General features: G+C 42.3%; 1 protein-coding gene across 1 annotated transcript in view; it reads left to right on the top strand.

The window, feature by feature from the left end:
• rftn1b (raftlin, lipid raft linker 1b) overlaps positions 1-27,200 on the top strand; it is a 158,474-nt gene that overhangs the window by 101,000 nt on the left and 30,274 nt on the right. The window contains 2 exon segments of the mRNA XM_030748961.1: positions 14,973-15,435; positions 23,487-23,690. Of these exon segments, the coding sequence (XP_030604821.1) occupies positions 14,973-15,435; positions 23,487-23,690 (667 nt within the window).

The raw sequence follows: 27,200 nt of genomic DNA, 5'->3' as shown, positions 1-27,200 counted from the left end.
GCTACGGCAACACCGTTCAATATTCTACAAAACCATGAATATCTTTTGATGGGCTACTTGTGTAGATGATCTGGAGCCATTTTGGTGTGACTGGATGAAAAGCTGTAGTAGAAGATGATTCAAATAGCAGGCCTGAAAAATGTGAAAAATGCTGCAAAAATGACACCTTAATTAGAACATGTCAGGCTTCCTGTTGGATTTCGGCTATCGGTCCAAGAGACTTTTTTGTACGTGTTAGGATGTTACTTCAGCATGCACGATTTCAGGTACACAGACCAAGCACTGCCCTGGGGCTGATGTTTAGAACCTATGTGGGCCGGAAATGGAAAAAAAGTCCAAATTCAGAGGGTTGCTACGGCAACACCGTTCAATATTCTACAAAACCATGAATATCTTTTGATGGGCTACTTGTGTGGATGATCTGGAGCCATTTTGGTCTCACTGGGTCAAATGCCCTAGGAGGAGTTGAGGCAAAAAGGCCTGAAAAAGGCGAAAAATGCTGCAAAAATGACACTTTAATGTGAACGTGGCTGACTTCCTGTTGGGTTTGGGCTATCGGTCCAAGAGAGTTTTTTGTAGATGTTAGCATCTTACATCAGCAGGCACATTTTCAGGTACATAGAGAAAGCACAGCCCAGGGGCTGATGTTTAGAATCTCTGTGAATTTGAAATTGAAAAAAGTCCAAATTCAGAGGGTTGCCATGGCAACACCGTTCAATATTCTACAAAACCCTGAATAACTTTTGATGGGCTACTTGTGTAGATGATCTGGAGCCAATTTGGTGTCACTGGGTGAAATGCCCTAGGACAAGTTCGTTCAAATAGCAGGCGTGGAAATCGCAAAAATTGACACCTTCAATTGAAGATGGCCGACTTCCTGTAGGGTTTAGGGGTATGGGTCCAAGAGACTTTTTTGTACGTCTTAGTATGTTACATGAGCATGTACATTTTCATACATGTAGATAAAACGTAGCTCCGGGGCTACTCAAAAAACTTGCTATTTTAAGATATTCCGAGCTGCCACTAGGCGGCGCTCTAACGTTTATGGACTTTATGCATATGAGTGTGTTCAGGGCAGCATGCTTATCACACCACTGAAGTTTGAGCCAGATTGGGCAAGTTGGCTTTGAGTTACAGCCATTTTTGTGTTCATGGCGAATCATCGAACTTTGCCGTCCCATAAGGGTCACGCCCTTTTGTCAAAAACTCACAGTTTTGAAAACACAGTAAGTCCAACTTCTTAAGGCTTTCCAGGTGAAATTTGAGATGGTTCTGCTAAACCACCTTGGAGCTGGACCTCCAAGTGTAAAATATGACATTTCCTGTTCCCACTAGGTGGCGCTGCGACTGATATTAAATATTGTCATATGTATGTGTTCAGGGGGGCACCCTCATCCTACTGGAGAAGTTTGATGCACATTGGATCATGTAGGTATGAATGAGAGGCAATCAAAATTTCATGGCGAATGATCAAAGTTCAAAGGGGCATAAGGACCCCTCCCCCTTGGCAAAAACTCACCATTTTCGAGATTTAGATTCCCCTGGGGGTGTAGGTTAGACAAACCAAATATGAAGATGATAACGTCTAAAACCTCGGAGTTATTAGAAAAAGTGTGAGGGCTGCAAATCGCCAAATTTGCATAATTAATTCAAAATGGCGGACTTCCTGTTGGGTTTAGGGCATGGCTCCAAGAGGATTTTTTGTGCGCCTGGACATGATATACATGTGTATGAAGTTTCATTCATGTACGTGAAACACAGCGGTGGGGCTCCAGTTTAGGGGGCGCTAGCGAGCCATTTGGGCGCGCCCTTGCCCGAGCCCATTAAAATACTTAAATTTTCACCAGGTGTGACGCATGTGCAAAGTTTCATGAGTTTTTGAATATGATAAAGCCCCCAAAAAGCCAATTCATTTGCCTGAATAATAATAAAATAATAATAATTAAAGCCGCAAGCGGCGATGAGCGGGCCCTCGCACCCGGCGCGCGTCGACCCCTGGCGCGCTCCAGCCAAGCCGCGCGTCGACCCGTGGCACGCTCCAGCCGAACCGCGCTCGGAGGTTCTCGCAGACGAGAGAGTAGCTGGCTCACCCGGCTGCTGACGGCTCAGCAGGCTAGCCGTACTTCGCGTCGATCGTCTCCCGCTTCCACTAGGTGGCGTCGGTGAGTGCCCACTAATTAATATGTCACAATGCTCTATGTAATGCCTGCAGCCATCAATGAAACTGTAATGACCATAGGATGATGAGTATCAGTGTCCTACTGATTTCCTGTTGCCACTAGGTGGCGTTATGAGTGTGAAACAAAGCTGATAGAGGGGTGTGTCCAGTCTCCCTTACCCTCCCATTAAGCCTGTGAAGTTTGAGGCAGATCGGACAATGTATGTCAGAGATGTAACAATTTGGTGCACTGTGGTATATGAGTAAAATCCCACATTTAGAGGGTTGCTACGGCAACACCGTTCAATATTCTACAAAACCATGAATATCTTTTGATGGGCTACTTGTGTAGATGATCTGGAGCCATTTTGGTGTGACTGGATGAAAAGCTGTAGTAGAAGATGATTCAAATAGCAGGCCTGAAAAATGTGAAAAATGCTGCAAAAATGACACATTAATTAGAACATGTCAGGCTTCCTGTTGGATTTCGGCTATCGGTCCAAGAGACTTTTTTGTACGTCTTAGGATGTTACTTCAGCATGCACGATTTCAGGTACACAGACCAAGCACTGCCCTGGGGCTGATGTTTAGAACCTATCTGGGCGTGAAATGGAAAAAAAGTCCAAATTCAGAGGGTTGCTACGGCAACACCGTTCAATATTCTACAAAACCATGAATATCTTTTGATGGGCTACTTGTGTGGATGATCTGGAGCCATTTTGGTCTCACTGGGTCAAATGCCCTAGGAGGAGTTGAGGCAAAAAGGCCTGAAAAAGGCGAAAAATGCTGCAAAAATGACACTTTAAAGTGAACGTGGCTGACTTCCTGTTGGGTTTCGGCTATCGGTCCAAGAGACTTTTTTGTAGATGTTAGCATCTTACATCAGCAGGCACATTTTCAGGTACATAGAGAAAGCACAGCCCAGGGGCTGATGTTTAGAATCTCTGTGAATTTGAAATTGAAAAAAGTCCAAATTCAGAGGGTTGCCATGGCAACACCGTTCAATATTCTACAAAACCCTGAATAACTTTTGATGGGCTACTTGTGTAGATGATCTGGAGCCAATTTGGTGTCAGTGGGTGAAATGCCCTAGGACAAGTTCGTTCAAATAGCAGGCGTGGAAATCGCAAAAATTGACACCTTCAATTGAAGATGGCCGACTTCCTGTAGGGTTTGGGGTATGGGTCCAAGAGACTTTTTTGTACGTCTTAGTATGTTACATGAGCATGTACATTTTCATACATGTAGATAAAACGTAGCTCCGGGGCTACTCAAAAAACTTGCTATTTTAAGATATTCCGAGCTGCCACTAGGCGGCGCTCTAACGTTTATGGACTTTATGCATATGAGTGTGTTCAGGGCAGCATGCTTATCACACCACTGAAGTTTGAGCCAGATTGGGCAAGTTGGCTTTGAGTTACAGCCATTTTTGTGTTCATGGCGAATCATCGAACTTTGCCGTCCCATAAGGGTCACGCCCTTTTGTCAAAAACTCACAGTTTTGAAAACACAGTAAGTCCAACTTCTTAAGGCTTTCCAGGTGAAATTTGAGATGGTTCTGCTAAACCACCTTGGAGCTGGACCTCCAAGTGTAAAATATGACATTTCCTGTTCCCACTAGGTGGCGCTGCGACTGATATTAAATATTGTCATATGTATGTGTTCAGGGGGGCACCCTCATCCTACTGGAGAAGTTTGATGCACATTGGATCATGTAGGTATGAATGAGAGGCAATCAAAATTTCATGGCGAATGATCAAAGTTCAAAGGGGCATAAGGACCCCTCCCCCTTGGCAAAAACTCACCATTTTCGAGATTTAGATTCCCCTGGGGGTGTAGGTTAGACAAACCAAATATGAAGATGATAACGTCTAAAACCTCTGAGTTATTAGAAAAAGTGTGAGGGCTGCAAATCGCCAAATTTGCATAATTAATTCAAAATGGCGGACTTCCTGTTGGGTTTAGGGCATGGCTCCAAGAGGATTTTTTGTGCGCCTGGACATGATATACATGTGTATGAAGTTTCATTCATGTACGTGAAACACAGCGGTGGGGCTCCAGTTTAGGGGGCGCTAGCGAGCCATTTGGGCGCGCCCTTGCCCGAGCCCATTAAAATACTTAAATTTTCACCAGGTGTGACGCATGTGCAAAGTTTCATGAGTTTTTGAATATGATAAAGCCCCCAAAAAGCCAATTCATTTGCCTGAATAATAATAAAAATAAAATAAAAAAAATAATAATAATAAACGAAGCAATTACAATAGGGCCTTCGCACAGTTCGTGCTCGGGCCCTAATTAAAGCCGCAAGCGGCGATGAGCGGGCCCTCGCACCCGGCGCGCGTCGACCCCTGGCGCGCTCCAGCCAAGCCGCGCGTCGACCCGTGGCACGCTCCAGCCGAACCGCGCTCGGAGGTTCTCGCAGACGAGAGAGTAGCTGGCTCACCCGGCTGCTGACGGCGCAGCAGGCTAGCCGTACTTCGCGTCGATCGTCTCCCGCTTCCACTAGGTGGCGTCGGTGAGTGCCCACTAATTAATATGTCACAATGCTCTATGTAATGCCTGCAGCCATCAATGAAACTGTAATGACCATAGGATGATGAGTATCAGTGTCCTACTGATTTCCTGTTGCCACTAGGTGGCGTTATGAGTGTGAAACAAAGCTGATAGAGGGGTGTGTCCAGTCTCCCTTACCCTCCCATTAAGCCTGTGAAGTTTGAGGCAGATCGGACAATGTATGTCAGAGATGTAACAATTTGGTGCACTGTGGTATATGAGTAAAATCCCACATTTAGAGGGTTGCTACGGCAACACCGTTCAATATTCTACAAAACCATGAATATCTTTTGATGGGCTACTTGTGTAGATGATCTGGAGCCATTTTGGTGTGACTGGATGAAAAGCTGTAGTAGAAGATGATTCAAATAGCAGGCCTGAAAAATGTGAAAAATGCTGCAAAAATGACACCTTAATTAGAACATGTCAGGCTTCCTGTTGGATTTCGGCTATCGGTCCAAGAGACTTTTTTGTACGTCTTAGGATGTTACTTCAGCATGCACGATTTCAGGTACACAGACCAAGCACTGCCCTGGGGCTGATGTTTAGAACCTATCTGGGCCTGAAATGGAAAAAAAGTCCAAATTCAGAGGGTTGCTACGGCAACACCGTTCAATATTCTACAAAACCATGAATATCTTTTGATGGGCTACTTGTGTGGATGATCTGGAGCCATTTTGGTCTCACTGGGTCAAATGCCCTAGGAGGAGTTGAGGCAAAAAGGCCTGAAAAAGGCGAAAAATGCTGCAAAAATGACACTTTAAAGTGAACGTGGCTGACTTCCTGTTGGGTTTCGGCTATCGGTCCAAGAGACTTTTTTGTAGATGTTAGCATCTTACATCAGCAGGCACATTTTCAGGTACATAGAGAAAGCACAGCCCAGGGGCTGATGTTTAGAATCTCTGTGAATTTGAAATTGAAAAAAGTCCAAATTCAGAGGGTTGCCATGGCAACACCGTTCAATATTCTACAAAACCCTGAATAACTTTTGATGGGCTACTTGTGTCGATGATCTGGAGCCAATTTGGTGTCACTGGGTGAAATGCCCTAGGACAAGTTCGTTCAAATAGCAGGCGTGGAAATCGCAAAAATTGACACCTTCAATTGAAGATGGCCGACTTCCTGTAGGGTTTGGGGTATGGGTCCAAGAGACTTTTTTGTACGTCTTAGTATGTTACATGAGCATGTACATTTTCATACATGTAGATAAAACGTAGCTCCGGGGCTACTCAAAAAACTTGCTATTTTAAGATATTCCGAGCTGCCACTAGGCGGCGCTCTAACGTTTATGGACTTTATGCATATGAGTGTGTTCAGGGCAGCATGCTTATCACACCACTGAAGTTTGAGCCAGATTGGGCAAGTTGGCTTTGAGTTACAGCCATTTTTGTGTTCATGGCGAATCATCGAACTTTGCCGTCCCATAAGGGTCACGCCCTTTTGTCAAAAACTCACAGTTTTGAAAACACAGTAAGTCCAACTTCTTAAGGCTTTCCAGGTGAAATTTGAGATGGTTCTGCTAAACCACCTTGGAGCTGGACCTCCAAGTGTAAAATATGACATTTCCTGTTCCCACTAGGTGGCGCTGCGACTGATATTAAATATTGTCATATGTATGTGTTCAGGGGGGCACCCTCATCCTACTGGAGAAGTTTGATGCACATTGGATCATGTAGGTATGAATGAGAGGCAATCAAAATTTCATGGCGAATGATCAAAGTTCAAAGGGGCATAAGGACCCCTCCCCCTTGGCAAAAACTCACCATTTTCGAGATTTAGATTCCCCTGGGGGTGTAGGTTAGACAAACCAAATATGAAGATGATAACGTCTAAAACCTCTGAGTTATTAGAAAAAGTGTGAGGGCTGCAAATCGCCAAATTTGCATAATTAATTCAAAATGGCGGACTTCCTGTTGGGTTTAGGGCATGGCTCCAAGAGGATTTTTTGTGCGCCTGGACATGATATACATGTGTATGAAGTTTCATTCATGTACGTGAAACACAGCGGTGGGGCTCCAGTTTAGGGGGCGCTAGCGAGCCATTTGGGCGCGCCCTTGCCCGAGCCCATTAAAATACTTAAATTTTCACCAGGTGTGACGCATGTGCAAAGTTTCATGAGTTTTTGAATATGATAAAGCCCCCAAAAAGCCAATTCATTTGCCTGAATAATAATAATAATAATAATTAAAGCCGCAAGCGGCGATGAGCGGGCCCTCGCACCCGGCGCGCGTCGACCCCTGGCGCGCTCCAGCCAAGCCGCGCGTCGACCCGTGGCACGCTCCAGCCGAACCGCGCTCGGAGGTTCTCGCAGACGAGAGAGTAGCTGGCTCACCCGGCTGCTGACGGCTCAGCAGGCTAGCCGTACTTCGCGTCGATCGTCTCCCGCTTCCACTAGGTGGCGTCGGTGAGTGCCCACTAATTAATATGTCACAATGCTCTATGTAATGCCTGCAGCCATCAATGAAACTGTAATGACCATAGGATGATGAGTATCAGTGTCCTACTGATTTCCTGTTGCCACTAGGTGGCGTTATGAGTGTGAAACAAAGCTGATAGAGGGGTGTGTCCGGTCTCCCTTACCCTCCCATTAAGCCTGTGAAGTTTGAGGCAGATCGGACAATGTATGTCAGAGATGTAACAATTTGGTGCACTGTGGTATATGAGTAAAATCCCACATTTAGAGGGTTGCTACGGCAACAGCGTTCAATATTCTACAAAACCATGAATATCTTTTGATGGGCTACTTGTGTAGATGATCTGGAGCCATTTTGGTGTGACTGGATGAAAAGCTGTAGTAGAAGATGATTCAAATAGCAGGCCTGAAAAATGTGAAAAATGCTGCAAAAATGACACCTTAATTAGAACATGTCAGGCTTCCTGTTGGATTTCGGCTATCGGTCCAAGAGACTTTTTTGTACGTGTTAGGATGTTACTTCAGCATGCACGATTTCAGGTACACAGACCAAGCACTGCCCTGGGGCTGATGTTTAGAACCTATCTGGGCCTGAAATGGAAAAAAAGTCCAAATTCAGAGGGTTGCTACGGCAACACCGTTCAATATTCTACAAAACCATGAATATCTTTTGATGGGCTACTTGTGTGGATGATCTGGAGCCATTTTGGTCTCACTGGGTCAAATGCCCTAGGAGGAGTTGAGGCAAAAAGGCCTGAAAAAGGCGAAAAATGCTGCAAAAATGACACTTTAAAGTGAACGTGGCTGACTTCCTGTTGGGTTTCGGCTATCGGTCCAAGAGACTTTTTTGTAGATGTTAGCATCTTACATCAGCAGGCACATTTTCAGGTACATAGAGAAAGCACAGCCCAGGGGCTGATGTTTAGAATCTCTGTGAATTTGAAATTGAAAAAAGTCCAAATTCAGAGGGTTGCCATGGCAACACCGTTCAATATTCTACAAAACCCTGAATAACTTTTGATGGGCTACTTGTGTAGATGATCTGGAGCCAATTTGGTGTCACTGGGTGAAATGCCCTAGGACAAGTTCGTTCAAATAGCAGGCGTGGAAATCGCAAAAATTGACACCTTCAATTGAAGATGGCCGACTTCCTGTAGGGTTTAGGGTATGGGTCCAAGAGACTTTTTTGTACGTCTTAGTATGTTACATGAGCATGTACATTTTCATACATGTAGATAAAACGTAGCTCCGGGGCTACTCAAAAAACTTGCTATTTTAAGATATTCCGAGCTGCCACTAGGCGGCGCTCTAACGTTTATGGACTTTATGCATATGAGTGTGTTCAGGGCAGCATGCTTATCACACCACTGAAGTTTGAGCCAGATTGGGCAAGTTGGCTTTGAGTTACAGCCATTTTTGTGTTCATGGCGAATCATCGAACTTTGCCGTCCCATAAGGGTCACGCCCTTTTGTCAAAAACTCACAGTTTTGAAAACACAGTAAGTCCAACTTCTTAAGGCTTTCCAGGTGAAATTTGAGATGGTTCTGCTAAACCACCTTGGAGCTGGACCTCCAAGTGTAAAATATGACATTTCCTGTTCCCACTAGGTGGCGCTGCGACTGATATTAAATATTGTCATATGTATGTGTTCAGGGGGGCACCCTCATCCTACTGGAGAAGTTTGATGCACATTGGATCATGTAGGTATGAATGAGAGGCAATCAAAATTTCATGGCGAATGATCAAAGTTCAAAGGGGCATAAGGACCCCTCCCCCTTGGCAAAAACTCACCATTTTCGAGATTTAGATTCCCCTGGGGGTGTAGGTTAGACAAACCAAATATGAAGATGATAACGTCTAAAACCTCTGAGTTATTAGAAAAAGTGTGAGGGCTGCAAATCGCCAAATTTGCATAATTAATTCAAAATGGCGGACTTCCTGTTGGGTTTAGGGCATGGCTCCAAGAGGATTTTTTGTGCGCCTGGACATGATATACATGTGTATGAAGTTTCATTCATGTACGTGAAACACAGCGGTGGGGCTCCAGTTTAGGGGGCGCTAGCGAGCCATTTGGGCGCGCCCTTGCCCGAGCCCATTAAAATACTTAAATTTTCACCAGGTGTGACGCATGTGCAAAGTTTCATGAGTTTTTGAATATGATAAAGCCCCCAAAAAGCCAATTCATTTGCCTGAATAATAATAATAATAATAATAAACGAAGCAATTACAATAGGGCCTTCGCACAGTTCGTGCTCGGGCCCTAATAATAATAATAAACGAAGCAATTACAATAGGGCCTTCGCACAGTTCGTGCTCGGGCCCTAAAAATAATAAAAATAATAAACGAAGCAATTACAATAGGGCCTTCGCACAGTTCGTGCTCGGGCCCTAATAAACGAAGCAATTACAATAGGGCCTTCGCACAGTTCGTGCTCGGGCCCTAATAATAACAATAATGATGATGAAGTTGACATTTTTGTTTTTATAAAATTTATTGATAACGGGCTTATTGGTGCCCTTGAAACTTGCTTACATTTAAATCTGCCCAATGATGAGAGGCAACAAACTTGATCCTCTGACTCTTCATCCGGGCCCTCTACTCCAAAGTGAGTTTAACATTCCCAGATTCCCGTTATCTGGGTTCACTTACCCCAACACTGGCAGCCGGGATGGGCGGTCACATAGAGATGGTTATCTAAGCTCAGTTAACCCAGGATGTCCCAATCTAGCTACGAGCATATTCACATGAATGGGGCGTTGTTGGCAACACCTGACTAATCACACTGCTTATGGTACCGGCTGCTGAGTGGCTGATTTTACAATGGTAAACTACAATAATAGAAAAATATGAAGAGGTTACTCACATAATACAGAATGCAAGTAACACAGCTGCTGCAGATAAACCAGGGGTGTGAGAGGAAATCACTGTACAGGAGTTTAGTGTTCAAAGCGCTGTATGAATGTGTGTGTGCGCTTTAAATGTTTTGGTCAGTAAGACTGAAAAAAAAAGCTACTCCGTTTATAAAGTGTAGCCTTTTTGAAGGCAGGAAGAAAAGCCAGTAAAAATGGCAGCAGACTTTTTAATATCACAGCTCTATCATTAAGACACGGGACAATCTGACAGGTTATAACAGAGTATTCATTTAATTAATTCATTAAATGTTCAGTTTTGCATTTTTATTCTTTCATCTGTATCCCTGATGGTGTTTAATGGTCTGAGAGCAAGAAAATTAATTAATACAAAAACAGAATTCAAATGTAGGGTTGGCTCACCTGTGAATATGATATCAAGTCCACAAGTACAAATCAGTGTCCCGATTTTTATATTAATGCTTAAAGAACAACAGAATTGCTGTAAAATTGTAAATAAATACAAACAAGGAATAAAGTTGCACCTATGAATCCATATTTATTACTGATGTTCATTTTCACAAAGACTTCAGAGCCTCCTGCTATCCGCACACGGAGCTCTGAGAGGTCTTAAGTAGGCGGTACCTGTTGAGCTCTAATCTGGAGCATAACTTACCGTAGCGATGCACCCCAGTAAGAAGTTAACCACCTTCTGTCGTGATCCCGGCCGCTGGCCCAGTGTTTTGAGTTTTGTGAAGTTCTGTTTTTTGTTTTCTGGTTCAGGATTTTTAGTTTGTCTTTGTTTTCTGCTTAGTTTTCCATGTTCTGGTCTTCCACGCGCTCCTGTGTTTAGTCTCGGCCCTTCTTTGTTTAGGTTCCCTCTGTGTTAAGTTTACATATGTGTCATGTTTAGTCACTTCCTGTTTTATTTTGACGATCTTGTGTTCCTTGTGCTTTGTGTTTAGGTTTACTTCCCCTTGTCTCATTGGTGTATTTTGTTCACCTGTGTTGTCACCTGTTTCTCTTTTCCCTCATTATGTCTCAGTGTATTTAAGGTCTCTGTGTTGTTTACTTCCTTGTTGCGTCGTCAGTTTTTCCCGGCTGTGTGCGTTATGTTCATGCTTCAAGTTAAGTCAAGCTATGTCCTATGTCAAGCCACGCTTTATAATAAAGCTTTAAGGAATTTCAAACCCCTCCTGTGAGTCCTTCATTGGGGTTCAGCATTGCCAGCCACAGCAGCAAACCCAGAGTCAACCCCAAAGTTATCTGAATAAAATAAGATGCTGCTCTGTAGCACCTGCTTACAAAGCCTTTTTTGTTGTGTGTCAGAATGTGCCGTGCAGAGGTGTGGACCAAAAAGCACTGAAAACAGATTAAAATAATAAAACTTGAGACTTTATTTAAACCATAAATAAAATGATAAACTAACAGAAACTCCAAAAACCACAAGCGCTCACAGAGCACCGCACACAGAAAACCATAACAGGAGAACATAAAGGAAGGAACACAGGACCATTCATACACAGAGGGCTGATTAGGAAAGTGGAGACAGGTGAGGGAAATGAGACACAGGTGCAGAAAGTCAGAATAATCACAGGAGGAAGTAAACTTAAAACGAGGCATAGGAGACAAATAACCAGCATAATAAAGTAGGAAATAACAAAACTAAATACACAGACAAGAAAACTCACGCTGAGTAAGATACTGGGGAGGCCAAAGTAATAAACTCAAGACAGAAATCAAAACACAAGGAAACAAAACTAAAATGTCTCACTGCAGTAATCACAGCAGAGAAAGGAACCAAAAACTCACAGTATACTTGGAATGATAGGGAAACCAACCAGAAACCAGTAACCATTACATGTTGACTGATTCTTGACAAACCAGTGGCATTCATGCTAACCCCAGCACCACTGCCTGTTTAGTAAGCATTAGCTGATAGGCACCAAAGTGATAAACATGCTAAGACTGGTTCACTGAAATTAACATTGTAGTGGAGCTGTCATGGTTAGCATCATGACTTTAGTATTTACCTAATAGCAGGACTATAAGGTCTTTGAGATAAGATGGTGCCTGATTATTCAAGACCTTGTATGTGAGGAGAAGAATTTTAATTTCTATTCTAGATTTAACAGGGAGCCAATGAAGAGAAGCCAATATGGGAGAAATCTGCTCTCTCTTTCTAGTCCCTGTCAGTACTCTAGCTGCAGCATTTTGGATCAGCTGAAGGCTTTTCAGGGAGCTTTTAGGACAGCCTGATAATAATGAATTACAATAGTCCACCCTAGAAGTAATAAATGCATGAATGAGCTTTTCAGCATCACTCTGAGAAAGGATGTTTCTAATTTTAGAAATATTGTGCAAATGCAAAAAAGCGGTCCTACATATTTGTTTAATATGTGCATTGAAGGACATATCCTGGTCAAAAATGACTCCAAGATTTCTCACAGTGTTACTGGAGGCCAAAGTAATGCCATCCAGAGTAAGTATCTGGTTAGACACCATGTTTCTAAGATTTGTGGGGCCGAGAACAAGAATTTCAGTTTGATCTGAATTTAGAAGCAGGAAATTAGAGGTCATCCAGGCCTTAATATCTTTAAGACATTCCTGCAGTTTAACTAATTGATGTGTGTCATCTGGCTTCATTGATAGGTAAAGCTGAGTATCATCTGCATAACAATGAAAATTGATGCAGTGCTTTCTAATAATACTGCCTAAGGGAAGCATGTATAATGTAAATAAAATTGGTCCTAGCACAGAACCCTGTGGAACTCCATAATTAACCTTAGTGTGTGAAGAAGACTCCCCATTTACATGAACAAATTGGAGTCTATTAGATAAATATGATTCAAACCACTGCAGTGCAGTACCTTTAATACCTATAGTATGCTCTAATCTCTGTAATAAAATGTTATGGTCAACAGTATCAAAAGCTGCACTGAGGTCCAACAGGACAAGAACAGAGATGAGTCCACTGTCAGAGGCTGTAAGAAGATCATTGGTAACCTTCACTAATGCTGTTTCTGTACTGTAACAATCGATGACAGAGGGACAGGAAATTATAACACAAAGGAGGGAAAATGAGGGAAAAAGACAAAAACAGGAAGTAAATAAACAGACACACACAAAAAAAGTCATTATCAAAATAAGAAATTAATTGAACTGCAACTGTGAACATAGACAAGAACCAACATTATAACAAATCCCAAAAAGATAACAGCAGAAAAATATTTGTTTAATCAAAATGTGGCTCGCATTTGGTATCTTTAATTTAAATATCTATTTAATTTAAATAAATACAAAACAGAAGAAAGCTGCAAATGCTCGATATAAAAATGCAGGACAAGCAGATTTTCTGGTGACGCATAATTACTTATTTCCAGTCTTTCTTTCATTTTTTTCTTTCTTTCTGAAGGACGTGACATTATTTGTGAATATGTTGCTTGGCTCTGTTGTTGTGTGTCTACACTTTTTGTGACTCTCATTTTGTCATTTATCTTTGTGGTTATCTGCATCTTGACAAAAGTCCTGGTGCTGGTGGTCTATTGTCAAAATGTCTCTTGAGAAAGAAATCTTATCTGAATGGATCGACATTGTCAAGCAAGGGGTTTAATGAAATGATGGTGATAACAATATTAATGGTACCAAAAATAAATTCAATCATTACAGCCTGCGGTTTGAATCTACTGTTCCATCAACTGCACCAACATTAGACAGTCAGAGCATTCATTTCTCTCTCTGACTGCCTGCATTACCATTAAATGAGATACACCAGTTGCTCCCTTTTATCTCAGCAATTCCATTTCAACATATTGGTATGGGGAATATGATGTGGAAGCACCCAGAGAGCATTCAGCTGATATTAAACAATATGGCTGGAAACAATGTGACTGTTTTCCAATTTAATTTCATAGTGAATAACCTGCAATTTGATTTTTATTTTCTTCCCTCAATGTTTCTCGAGATAGAGACGGGGGCTGCCTTGGCGTGGAGAGGGGATTGGTTGGTGGAACGGGGCAGAAATGTTCGAACGGCATCATTAACATTCCCTGACAGTTAACGTTTCAATCTCACTCTGTAGCAGAACCCCAATATTGACATAAAAGGCCAGACAACAACAAGATAGAGAAAACAATGGAGCACTGGATCTGGGATGGGGCCCAGGTCTGACTACGGGGTTGTGGCCACTCCAGTCTAATCAGAACTGTGATTGGAGAAGCTGCCAGGAAGGAATGAAGAGAAGTGAGGGAGGAGGAAAAACAAAAACCTAACAGATGCAGAGGACGCTGGAAACTCTGGAGAGAAGGAAAAAACTTTCATTTCAAGTTATCTGAAATAACTCTGAACTCTGTTTGAATTATCTTGGGAAATATTGTTTTGGGTTCTGCTTGTTCTTAATTTAGATCCTGAATTACATTTTTTTTTACTGATCACCCTAAAGACAAAACTACCTTCAAGACATCCAAGATGTCCAAGGGCTGCAATAAAATTTTTATTTTAACATTAATTAGTCTGCAGATAACTTTATTGATTGATTGACCAATCTTTTAGTTTGAAAACTATCAAAGAAATTACCAGTGGAGCTCTTCATCTTGCGTGTTAGATGTTAGGATAGGTAACCTGCTGACTTAGCCTCGGGGGGGGCATTTTTTACAGGCTTTCTTTCTAGCCATAAAAAAAGTCTAATAAAAAAGTTTCCTCAGAAACTGATGGTTTCAAAATTTCATTTTGCCAAATGCTTTCCCTCTTTTGCTCTCCATATAAACTGTTTATCTACATGGTCAGTAGTCGATAAGATATAACCAAAAATATGCAGATTGGGTACCACCAGGATCATCTTTATGAATGTTATGTTATGTTATTGCCTTAATAATATCTGATATAAATCAGCATCTGATTCATTTTCTGCCAATTCACTGACTGCTTGAATGAAACAAAAAAAAAAAATTAGCAGAATGCTATTTAACATTTTTCCACATTTTTCTTGCTCCCAACAGCAGATACAGGATGCTGCTGACCAAGGAGTGATGTTCATAGGATTTGTCCAGGAACCATACGGAGCCCCGTGCACCAGGATCAGAGAACCAGACACCCCCTCTTTGTCCCTGCACTCCAGCCCCTGCTCTGTGCTTGATTCCCTGGGCAGCTGCAGCCCCTCAAACCCCTCAAGCCCCACAAACCATGCAGAACCTCAAGCTGCAGCTGACGTGGTGGAAAAAGAGGGGAAGGACGACGCTTCGTGCAAGGCTGGGGAAGAAGAACCGAGCGGGGAGAAGAATCAAAGCGAGAACGCTGGGAATGAATCGGGGCCTGGGGTCGAGGGGGTCTCACCTGCAGGGTCTCCTGTGTCAGAACAAAGTGAGGCACTGACAGAGGAGGATTCACCGTATCATAATAACAACAAAGACAGCAGCACAGAGACAAAGGAGAGGCCAAGATACCGGCTGCGGAGAGGTGATGGTAAGTGTTCTCCATGGTTACCGTCATGCGCTGAAAGTAAGAGGAAAAAGATGTGTTGAGGAAAAATCATGTAAATGAGGATTTCAGAGCTGTGAAAAATAAATGAATGTGGGGGAAGAGTGCAGACAGAAAATCTGAAACTCTTGTTTTACTCACAGATGCAAAGATGGTCCATTTTTTTTCAACTAGTCAGTTGTTCTATGAACCGAATGCAAAATATTCAACCATCCACGGCCTGTTCCCGTTCTTCCATCAATGCATCATCGCTCATTTATGCATTCAAGTGTTCTTTGGTGGCAGGTTATAGTCAGATGAGTCTATTACTCTCAATTTATTATTTTTTAACATGCAGGGTTAATGTTTAAAGAACTTTTTTCCTAAACCTGAGCAGTTAGTTTGTCCAAACCCAACCAGCCCAATGTGATCCTTGTAAGTCTGGCAAGCACGTGAAAGCAAATGTAAAACGTGTGTGAAAAAAATGCCAAAATACACTGCAAATATAAAAGTCCTGACAAATCTGCAAATGCTGCCACTGCACCGCTCCAACTTCCTAAAGTGGACTTTGCAGGTTTTTCAAATGTGACAGTTATCTTTCAGCAGCCGGCATCGCCGCAGGTAACGACACCTTCGCCAAAGAGCACCTGAACGAGACACACGGGGCATTTGACAAACTGGCAATATAACGTGACAAGAACACTTTGGGAAAACAGGTATGCAGGAGTACCACTTTAGGAAAGTAGCAACAATAACTGCACTCAATCATCATGGAGAACACAACAGACCTACTGACCAGAAGTATTGCCCACCAGTGCTAAGCATCGCCCTCCATCAGGAGATCAACATGCTCTTCTGCTCAGATTGCATTGACACAACTCATTTCAGACTCGGATTAAGAGACTAATTTCAGAGGTCACTGTTTTACAACAACCTCATATCAAAGAAATACATATAAGGTTTTAAGGGTTGAGTAATGAGGACACAGCATTTTTAAAATGTGATATTCACAAAGCCTCGGCACATAAAACCAAAAGCATCAGGATGGTTATTTCAGTAAATTGAATAAATAAACAGTTTTGTTATTTGTGTGAATAGACCCCTTAAACTAAACAGGACTAATTGGTCCACTGGGGAAACAATAATTAAAGGTCAAAATTCCAAAACTTCACAAACCTTTCACACTCGACAAGACTCTCAAGTCCAAATGACACAAGACCCACCGCACAGCTATCCTTACAAATTACACAGAAAGGCCTAATGAGGGAATGATAATTAAGACAATTGAAGGTCAGAACTTCAAACTGTGAAAAGCCGTAGCTGCTACACAATCATGGAGTGGATGTTGATGTAACCCAGGCTAGTTCACTATGGCTCATTTCACACTGCAAATGCTGGACGCATGATATTGAAGCCTTTATCACTTCTAAATAATTGGATAAAACTGCAGAGCTTTGGGGCTTCATGTTTACATCTGTTCCCTCCTTATGGGGGATTATTATTATTATAGTCATTTCCAGCTCTATATTAGCTAGCTTTGCATGAGCAATGGTTCAAAATAATCCTCACTTATCTTATAGTGGTCTTTGGTGCCGCTCCTTGTATTTTGTACTTTTTAAAAAAAAATTATTTTAAACATTTATTCAACAATGAAAGTGATTAAGAACACGTTCTTACTGACAACAGCAGGCTGTCAAAGTGCAGAGCCACTGAAGCCTCTGTCTGAAACGAGCCGTTTAAGCTCCCGTACCCCTTCCCTTTAAACCAACCTACTTCTGGACACCTGCTGCTTTCAAACAATATTTTGGAGCAGCTGGTGGGCGGGGCTTCTGTGCTCACAGTTAGAGTGTACCTGAGGTGACCATATCAGGGGTGTCCACTCACCGTGCGTTTACAGCAGTCTGAAGCCCGCGTGACCTCACAGGGATTACTTGTACATACTCTGCCCTCATTATTTGAGTCTTTGATCTTGTTTAATATGAGCATGCACCACTGTAACAGTATAAAAATACCAGAAAATACATGAGCTCATAATAGGTCCCCTTTAATCAAACTACAGTCGAATGCCAGTGCAGCCATATTAGTTACAGGTTAAATCCTGCTGTCACTGACTAAACTGAAGCTCCTTATGTCACGTATTGTGCCACACAGTTTATAATCTCAGGCTAATGTTTGTCTGCACGTCTGTGTGACTTCATGTTTTATCTGAAGCCGTACCTTTTGGTATAGCATTGTGTTGTATATCCCTCCTGAAACACTTGGCAACTGCGGAGGTGTCATTTCCTGTGATTGCCTCAATGTTACACAACAATGTGCTGCCTTGGGATATAATCCTCTCTATCTGTTACACAAAAAGAATCGTCTTACGGCTGCGGTGCATACAAATTCCTGCTCACACTTAACTGATGGAGCGGAGAGCCTGTGAAATTCACCACAACAGTTTCTTTTTTTTTTCTTCTGTCTTTCTGGGAGCTGCACATTTCATGACTCAATTTCTGTTTTTCCAGAAAGCGAGCAAAACCTAGCTGCAGCTACAGGATGAGGCCCCCTTTTTCTGTGGGAACAGCGTTGAAGTCAGCACAGACATTTATAGTTTCTGCTTTATTTGAACATTTCAGATTAACAGATTGAGACACCCACTACTCTCACTCCCCTCCTACAGTCTCTCATCCTTCCACAGAGCCTATTTATGATATGTGTCAGTGCAATGTGCACACTGTGCATTAGACACACGTCCCAGTGGGAGTGTTAACTTGCATATCTGTATGTACAGTGTGCAGCATGTTTAGGTTCAAAGCACCTAATAAGAGGTGTTGAATAATAAATGTACTCATTGGTATGGATAATTTAGCTTTTGTCCGCATGTATTTTTATCTGTGCATGTGTGTAGTAACACACGCTTGGCATCGCAGCAGACCACAGCCCACTGGTCCATCTGGGCCTCCCTGCAGTGCGTTTTGCAGTGAGATAATCCCCCACTCCCTCGTCCTCTACCTCCCTCAGCTTCACAGCTCTCTCCGTCCCCACCTTCATCGCCTGAATCTCCGGCGTAGCAGCCAGCCGGGGTGTTAGGGGAGCCTGCCAAACTCCCTTGTCCCTCTTTACTAATGCCCAGCTTGCTGAGGAGGCCCAAGAGTCTCTGCTACTGCTGGCTCGTCCACGCTAATCCTCAGATCTCAGGGTGAACGCTGTGCAAGTGTTGGCAGTGAAGCTGGCAAACGTCTGCGGATTATGTTTGAAAAAGGAACACCCTCCCTGAGACCGAAGCTCTGGGTAGAAACTGAGCCTTTAAGTTTGCAGACTGAAGCTTTAAAGAAGGAGAAAATGGAAAGTGTATCATGGTGGTGGTGGTGGTGAGAGCTGAATCTGTAGCTCATGAAAGCTACGTTTGGATGCAGCAGTTTGTTGGACATTGAATGCCACCTCAATTATTAATTATAAACGCTGGATTTTTTTTCTTTTCTTTTGCTACAGTAATCACTCACATCTGCGTACGCTCCAGTTTGTGTCGTCCATAGAAGTTACACCAAATGTGCATTGGTCCTTCAAGAAGACCCCGCACTAATGTTCTATAAATAATTAGAAAATCTGTGTTGTGTTGCAGCTGTCCATATTCTCTTCAGTAATGGAGCAGCCTTATTTACAGTAGCTTTGGTTAAATACTTCACAATTCAATGCTGACAAAAAGTAAAAGTTGTCATTTTTTTAAATATTTAAGCAAATATGACTTTTTGCAACTTCTTCTAGTTGCCCAAAGTCACTGTCCCGGTTTTTCATTTGTCTTTCCCTCGGTGACTTCTGCACATGGAAAGAATCTTTTGTGATTTGGTAAAACATAAAACCAACCAATGCAAATCAGAAGTGTCGACAGTGATGTTGTAGGTAGAATAGCAACACGTGGGTGTGATTTATTTGAACTGAAAATGCCCCTGATCAGTTTAAATGTCTGCGATATCAAAGTTTAATAAAACTACAAATGCATATGCGACGCTCTAAATCAACAAGCTTACGAGATGTAATTCAGACTCAGGCAGTCTGAAATCCTCAGAATTATGTGTGCAGAAGGAGTCTTTCTTGGTTTACATCACTGAGATCGGCATTATCGCTGCTCTGATGGGATCAGTGTCCAGCTTTTCAGATTTAATGATGACATGTGGAGTTGGAAAGCCACACTGCTAAGATCACGCCAGTGCTGCTGCTGCCAACCTCGTTATTTGGACGGTGGACCTTCCCTCCGATAAGCCTTTGAAGCGGCACTCTCTCAAACTCCCAGCCACATTCATATGCGCCTGTTTTCTTGTAAGCCGGCCCTGTGAGCAGCAGCAACAAGAGGTTAGCTGCACAAACTTTATTCTGAAAGGCTTACTTGTTTCCTGTTGATGTAATGAATTCATGTGCTTAGGTTCAAAGGACTTAGTCACGCTCCCTGTATCTGTGTTTCAGAGACAGTTTATTGGATATTAAGTAACATTTTACTGCCCAGCAGCAGAAAAAGGGCCACAGTAAGAATCTGAAACATTAAAAAAAAGTATGAGCTTGGTCCATTTATTTCCCCATAAGTGACTTTTCTGCCTTTAAAGCCTTGTTCTTGGCATAAATCCAAAAAGCAAATGATGGTGCTACTATTGTTTTTATGTGTCATTTACAGGCCACTGGGTCTGACTGGGTCCTGCTGGCTTCAGGAGGAACTTGGCAAGAGAATTTTAGAGATTGATGTTGGTTAGAGTTTCTTTAAGATGACTTAACCCTTAATAAAGTAACTGCTGCCCTGCAGCTTATAAAGGAAGATTACAAAGATTTTTAGTGTAATATATCAAGAATTGCACTGTCACTGTAAACATGTAGCTGGTTTGTCTCATGGAGAACGTGACAGGGCCTGTTGTGCATTAATTATCATCTGTTACTGTGATGCTTCCATTTTAAGATTTTTATTCTAAAAAAATCTGATTGATTATTTAAATTTGTGACAAGAAAAGCAAGTACATAAGTCTAGACGACTGGTCCGGCAGTGTGGCCTGTCCTAAAATAAGCCACTTTCATATTCTTGATGATGCACCGCAGCAGCGCAACTAGGCAATCGCAGCTCATCTGACATAAAACAGCTCAAATAAAAACCTCATGCAACAATGATGCTTTGAATGGGTTTAAACTGCCACAGGTCTCCACATAATTATTGCTGAGAAACCCAGAGTGCCAGATGAAAGCCGGGGTTCCAATTTGATCTGCGGTTATGATCCAGCATGATGGACATCTGCAGCCGGTGTTCTTATCCTGGTACATTCCTCCCTGCCGTGTCCTGCTGAATAGGCGAGCCGTTTAATCCTGTGTGGTTTCTGTATGTTTCCAGTGATCAGAACATTGCTTAAAAAGACTCTCAGAGGCTCAGAAAATGAGCTCCCTACCCTTCTGCCTGAATTATGGCAGCCTTGAAGCCATAATTGTAGCATACTTAGACTGTAATAAACTATAATACATTAAAAACCTGCAGTTATTACACAGAAAATGGCTAATATTGTGAGAAAGACAGAATCCATGCAGCATGTTTCTTGCTACTGGTTGTTATATTATGTCAAGCTGTTATAAATGGCACATGTAACTACTTTCCAGAAGAGTCCCATCAGTAGAAATGGAGTAATCTGTGTTGAATATGGTTTTAATGTTAGTTATCTAATTACACTGTGGTTAAAAACATTAAGAGCTGTAACCCACAGCGATTTTAAATCACTAAGTTATATGACAGAATTTTTCAAATCCAGTCATGTTCATGACCCGCCCGGAGCTCCCACAGATACAGGAAGTATTCATCAGTCAGACTGCAGCGATGCATCATTTCAGGCTTGTGCACAGAGACTGTAAACCAGTTAATACGATTCAGCCCTCCACAAAATCGTTCGCGCCGAGGAAATTTTGGCAAATCAGAGGCACGTGGAACGGGAAGCCACTTTGTGGTCAGATGTTGTCCAAGATTTCTTTGCCATATTGTCCTCGTTGTCGCGTGGGTAACACGGGTTGGGGGGTGCGAGTGCATTGCTGCTGATTTGACTTTTCTCAGGAGTGACAAATGACAAGATTTATGGAATTTGGTGACCAGCTGTCAGATCAGTCAGAGGAGCCAGACAAGAAATGGTTATAAATTATTCATTCTTCCTGGGTGTCTGCCGGACGGATGGATGGACAGAAGAACCAAAGCATCTGAGCCATGACCCCCCCCCCCCCCCCACCGCCATCCTCCCACCCCAAGTGTGTGTGTGTGCGTGTGGTTGGGGTGGGTGGCGCTGCTGCACATTCTGCTCATCCATCTGGATCACTTGGGGAATGACAGCGTGATATTTGCATTGGAAAAAAAGGGGAAAATGTTACCAGGCTAGATTTGAATTGCTTTTGGCCCAATTCGAACCCCACTCACATCTCACGTTTTCTGTTGGTTTTCTTTTTCAAAGCTAAGCAGTGCAAATATTTCACTCACACACATCACAACAAATAAGACTCTTTACACTTTGATTTAGTACGATACGAGCAAGGAGCAGCGACATACATACTGTGGGCAAATTTCCAAGCCTGTTTCTCTCTCCGGAGGCCCACTGCATTATGCATATTTCTGCTTGATGTAAACAACAGCTAGCTGCAGAGCTTTTAATGCATTATTCAAGGTTATACTATGAATTAACTTGGTTACAATGAAATGCTCCCTTTCAAAGTCTGCATCAGCAGAGTTACATCACTTTTGGAAAACATTAAAAAAAAAAAAGAAGAAGAAGGGGATAAATTGTAACTTCAGATTGTTTTTGATTCAACTCACGTTCGTTTTTGGAGAAGCAGCATCCTTGGAAAAGATTTCCAGCATATTTGTGAGTCCAGCTTGAGGCATCGTAAATCTCTTCTCGTATTACTTTCTCATTTCTCGTCTATTTTGCACCTGCCAGGTGGAACTTTTGTTCCAGATATGGTAATGTTTAAATTTTTTACCACTCTGCTTTGCATACGAATTTATTCTACAAACAGGTTTGCAAGACACCCAAACTCTAATGTAAAACAATGCAGACAGCAACACACATATTTTCTAATGAAAGTCATAGAAAATGCTATTTTCACATAAGTTACAGATCAGATCCTTAAAAACGTCTTGGCCACTGCAAAATTAATGCAACATTATTTCTTTCTTTTATATAAATTCCACTTAAGAGAAGCTTAAGGCCAGAATCTTGACTTTTGAGATAAAAGTAGCAAAAAAACCCATAAAAAATTAAATCAGAAAATAATAGCTAACAGGTCAGGGTCCAATTTGTTGGGAAGTCTTTACTTTTTGCTTGAATGTGTTCGTGTTAATACATTAAATTTCAGTGCTGCCCATTTATGTAAAACCCTGCTTCTGTATTTCATCTTTTCAAAGTCCAACGCTCCACTTTACTGAATTGTTTATTTAGTAATATCCTGCTTTATGTGGGGAAATTTCATCTTTCCAGTGGCACATTTTTTCCCAGGAAATGAAAATAAAACTTGCTGGAAAACACGAAAGCACACAAATTGTTATTTGCTGCTGATGGCTGCTGACCATGAACATTGTAGCCAGCTTTTCTCGGCCAAGAAGCTTGTTGTCCGTCCACGCATTGGCTGAGTTTTCTTGGTCGATTTTCTCACAGGAAATAAATGTACTTCCAATTTATTTTAACTATGTTGGTCTGAGTGTTGAAAAATCTCAGGAAATAAAGATTTCCCAAAGTAATCATTAAAGAATGAGAAGAAATAGTTCATTTCAGGATGGTTTCATAGCTGAGTGCTGTAGGTAGTCCTTTGCTTTGCAGCAACAAAATTGTGCTGTCTGTCTGATATTTACGCAGACATTTTGAAGAACTTCTGGCAGCTGAAGAGAAGGAAAGTCCTCCTACAGACTGTGCCAAACTACACTTTGGATTGCAGCCAACATACAGCACTGTATTCAATGATGTTACAGTAAATTGTGGGGCTTCCATAGAAGCTACATCTGTAGTGTCATAAACCTTTCTGAGTTAAAGGCAATGAAACAGTGACTGATTTTATTTTACGTCTCGCCTAAACAGGGGTCGATCTGCTGGCTCTGTACAACCACCCACGGGTCCGGGAGGGCCAGGTGAAGTACTACACTGTCAAGGTGCCTCTGCGAGTTCAGAATTGTGATGAAGGGGTCAAAGGGGTGGAGGCCAACTGGCTGGATCACATGACCCAACACTTCAACAACGGGGCCTCGCTGGTCGATGGATATTTCCACCTGGGCAACATGAGTGGTAAGCAGGCTTGGGCTTGACTCGCTGTTACTGCAGAATACACAGGCTTGGACAAAAGACTCAGTCCTTTTTCGGGAACCACACGTGGTGATCGTGGTTAAACTCCACGTGCACACAAACAGAAGGATAGGCTTATGATGTAAAAACACTTGAAATACATTAATATTCCTTTAAATATCAAGAGCCTTTATCGTGGCTTGGCTTCAGTTGAATAATTCTTCCACTAGCTCAGTCAAAGCTGTTACAGTTATTAAATGTAAAAAAAAAAAGTTTCCCAAATGATCCTTTTTTTCTTTCACTGTATTGCCAGTAAAAATGTGAATGTCAGGCAGATGCTCAGTCCACTTCAGCCTCTATAAAATGAAAAGACTGTGATGGGTAGTGATGCACCTTGCCCTGTATGGCATTAATTATGCATTAGCTAACAGTTATTTCCTTCCAGAAACCATTAAGATTATATTTGAATATTATTTGTAAATTGCTCTCATACTTTTTCTCCTCCTGTGTCAGAAGGTGGTGCAGTCCTGTAGGATGGAAACTTCACATAGTGACGTGACAGTTGCAGAAAAAGGATTGTTGTATTAGAAATTCTGACACCAGTTAAGGACTATTTTTTTAATAAACCTGTGATAAAAAGATTACTGTCAACACTGATACTGAATTCTCAGGCAATTCTGCACAACTTTTACCCATTTAATCAGATTTGTCTGTCCTTCGGTTGACACAATCTACAGTCTTATTATTACTGACACCTTCCACCAAGTTAGCTCAGCACGCGCCAGCTAGTTGCCTGGTGGTAGTCCGTCCATCCATCCATCCATCCATCCATCCGTCAATTCATCCATCCATCCATCCATCCGTCCGTCCATCCATCCGTCCATCCGTCCATCCATCCATCCATCCATCCTCTTCCACTTATCCTTTTCAGGGTCGCGGGGGGGCTGGAGCCTATCCCAGCTGACATAGGGTGAGAGGCAGGGTACACCCTGAACAGGTCGCCAGCCTGTCCAGGGCCAACACAGAGAGACAGACAACCGTGACCAATTAACCTAACCCCAGTAACTGGAACCCACAAACTGGAAACAGAAAACGTTCACCTTCAAAGTAAAAGTTGTGCCCTGTTCCTGAAACAAACACTTCAGCCGGGGTGTGCTCAGGGGCTCAGGTCCAAGTGATATTTCAGCATCAGATGGTGGGCGAGAGTCCATACGCTTCCCATTTTTTGCGACCACACGGATTTGTCCACGGTGAATTTACATCACAGTGTGGTGAACTTCAAAGCAGTGCAACAGAAACTAGTACTCAGCCATCAGGAGTCCAGTTTTCCTTTTCTTTAACGTTTTACTCTGGTGGTCGACTGCCTCAGTTTCTGGTTTTTGTTGCACTTTTCACAATTTAACTATCATTCAACAAGTAGTTGGAAAGAGTCGGTATCTTCCATGCAAACTACGAGTAACCAGGGTAATCTACTAGTGATCAAAGCAATTGCGACGAGGTTTTCGGTGCAGCACCGTATACCTTTTTGTGACCAATCAGCTAACGACCTCCAGCAACCACTTACCAAATGCTCAGGGAATAGACGTTTATGACTAGCAACCTGTGGTGGCCAGTGGGCTGCTTTGTGTGACTGAGGCCTTAAAGCTGCTTTTTTTTCGTAGTTTGACCTCTAGGGCAGCCTGTGCTGGTTGAGCCTGTCAGTGGGTCAGTCCTCTACACAGGTCCAGAAAATAATATTTTAGTGAAATTTTACAAAGACATTTTTAGTCCATGAGGTTTTAGCCTCCCGCCCGATATAAAGCGAGAGGATATTCTCGTCATCCCGTCTGTGTGTCCGTCCGTCTGGGCGTCCATGAGGTTTTACTTTTCCGGTCTGTGGACTCCCAAAACCACAAGGAGTTGAGCCATGAAATTTAGCACGTGTTCTTTATTCATCAAAGATGTGCAGCGTCTGTGCTGAAGGGTTTTCTGTTATGAAATCTTGTAATGTTATCCAGACTTATAAATTTATGTTATATTTTCATTAATGGTGGGAGGTTGTCCTCATCGTTGATGGGTTTTTGTACCGGCATGAGATCGACATTTGTGATTATGTGTAAAATGACACAATGAAACAGTAGCTGGATGAACTGTTACCAAGATAACACACGAGGACGCTGACCCTGATTATATATTCCAAACATCAGCATGTCATTGTAAGCGTGTTAGCATGCTTACAAAATTATGATCTCTCTAAACAAACACATACGCAGAATCTGTTGGTAAGAGTTTTGGTAATAGAAGATTTCTGATTTCCATTCGAGGTGCCCCATGTGGTCCGTGATCCATTGACCAATCACATTTGAGCAGGCTTTGTTGCATCCAGGTAAAAACTATCCATTGCCCAAAAGACTAGATCAGCTGATCAACTGAATTACTCCCCTTTTTTTTAAACTTCACACCACATTTTAGCACATATTGAACTCTTTAAAGTTCTTCGGAGGATCTTTACACATGAACGAAGTCGAGATACAACACGGATGCTGGTCAGACTGTTAGCACTGTGAAATGCTACAGATCGTAAAGTAAATGAGGACGCTGCATCATCAGTGTGCCGCGTCTCTGACATAATCTTTGTTTGTTGGGAAGCTGTGAGTCACGAAGCCGTTTGGTATCCTTTTAAACTATTTCCTGTTTTGGTTTTGCTCTTCCATCAGACCCCAGCGGCTCTGTGCTTCGCTCTGACACTGGAGAAATAAGCCAGCCAGAGTAAATAAGAGTCATAATTCATTAATCTGGGAAAGTGAATGCCTCAGCAACTCTGAAACACAGATAATTAACCTGATAACAAATTAGTGCCTCCTTGCATATTTTATGTCCTGAGAATGGAGTAATGAAGTGTATTATTATGATTCAATTTTTTCTGCCTATTAGGGTCCTCTAACATATTTTGCATTTTTCATGTGCTGCTAAGATATGCATCTCTCGAACAGTGAATTTACTGGTTGGGATAGAAAGCATATGAGCTGCACACTGACACTCTCTGCCTCACAGCTCATGCTCAGCTGCTTTAGAAAACAGACAACTTTATTGAGGTGAATGCTGTACTTTTTTGGATTTTGGTCTCTTGAAAGCAGCTGGCAGTATGACATCAAAGCAGCGCCCCGTTTGTTGTTCGCAGCTAATTACATCAAACAGCCGTGCAGCTCGGGGCTTTAGAATTGGTATCCATTCCTACGTTCTCCATATTTAGCAACTTCTTTGAAAAGAGTTTCTGAACTCAGAACGAGACAATCTACACGTTGCAGGGGACCGTCTCAGCCTCATTAACATCGTGTAAATGTTTGACAGGAATACAGCGCAGCACACGGACAGACAGCCGTGCAGCTGGATGGGAGAATACAGTGACAGCCTTATTTACAGCCCTCAGACACGGTGCGGCTAAGCTCGTCCTGCGTGTCTAATGAGTATAATTATTCTATTTTTCTAAGGCTGACCCTTTGACCTGTTGTTTTACTTTCATTTTGTCGTGCT

The sequence above is a fragment of the Archocentrus centrarchus genome, chromosome 16 (genome assembly GCF_007364275.1).
Source record: "Archocentrus centrarchus isolate MPI-CPG fArcCen1 chromosome 16, fArcCen1, whole genome shotgun sequence".
In the NCBI taxonomy this organism is placed as follows: domain Eukaryota; kingdom Metazoa; phylum Chordata; class Actinopteri; order Cichliformes; family Cichlidae; genus Archocentrus; species Archocentrus centrarchus.
This window is presented reverse-complemented; position numbering and strand designations above follow the sequence as displayed.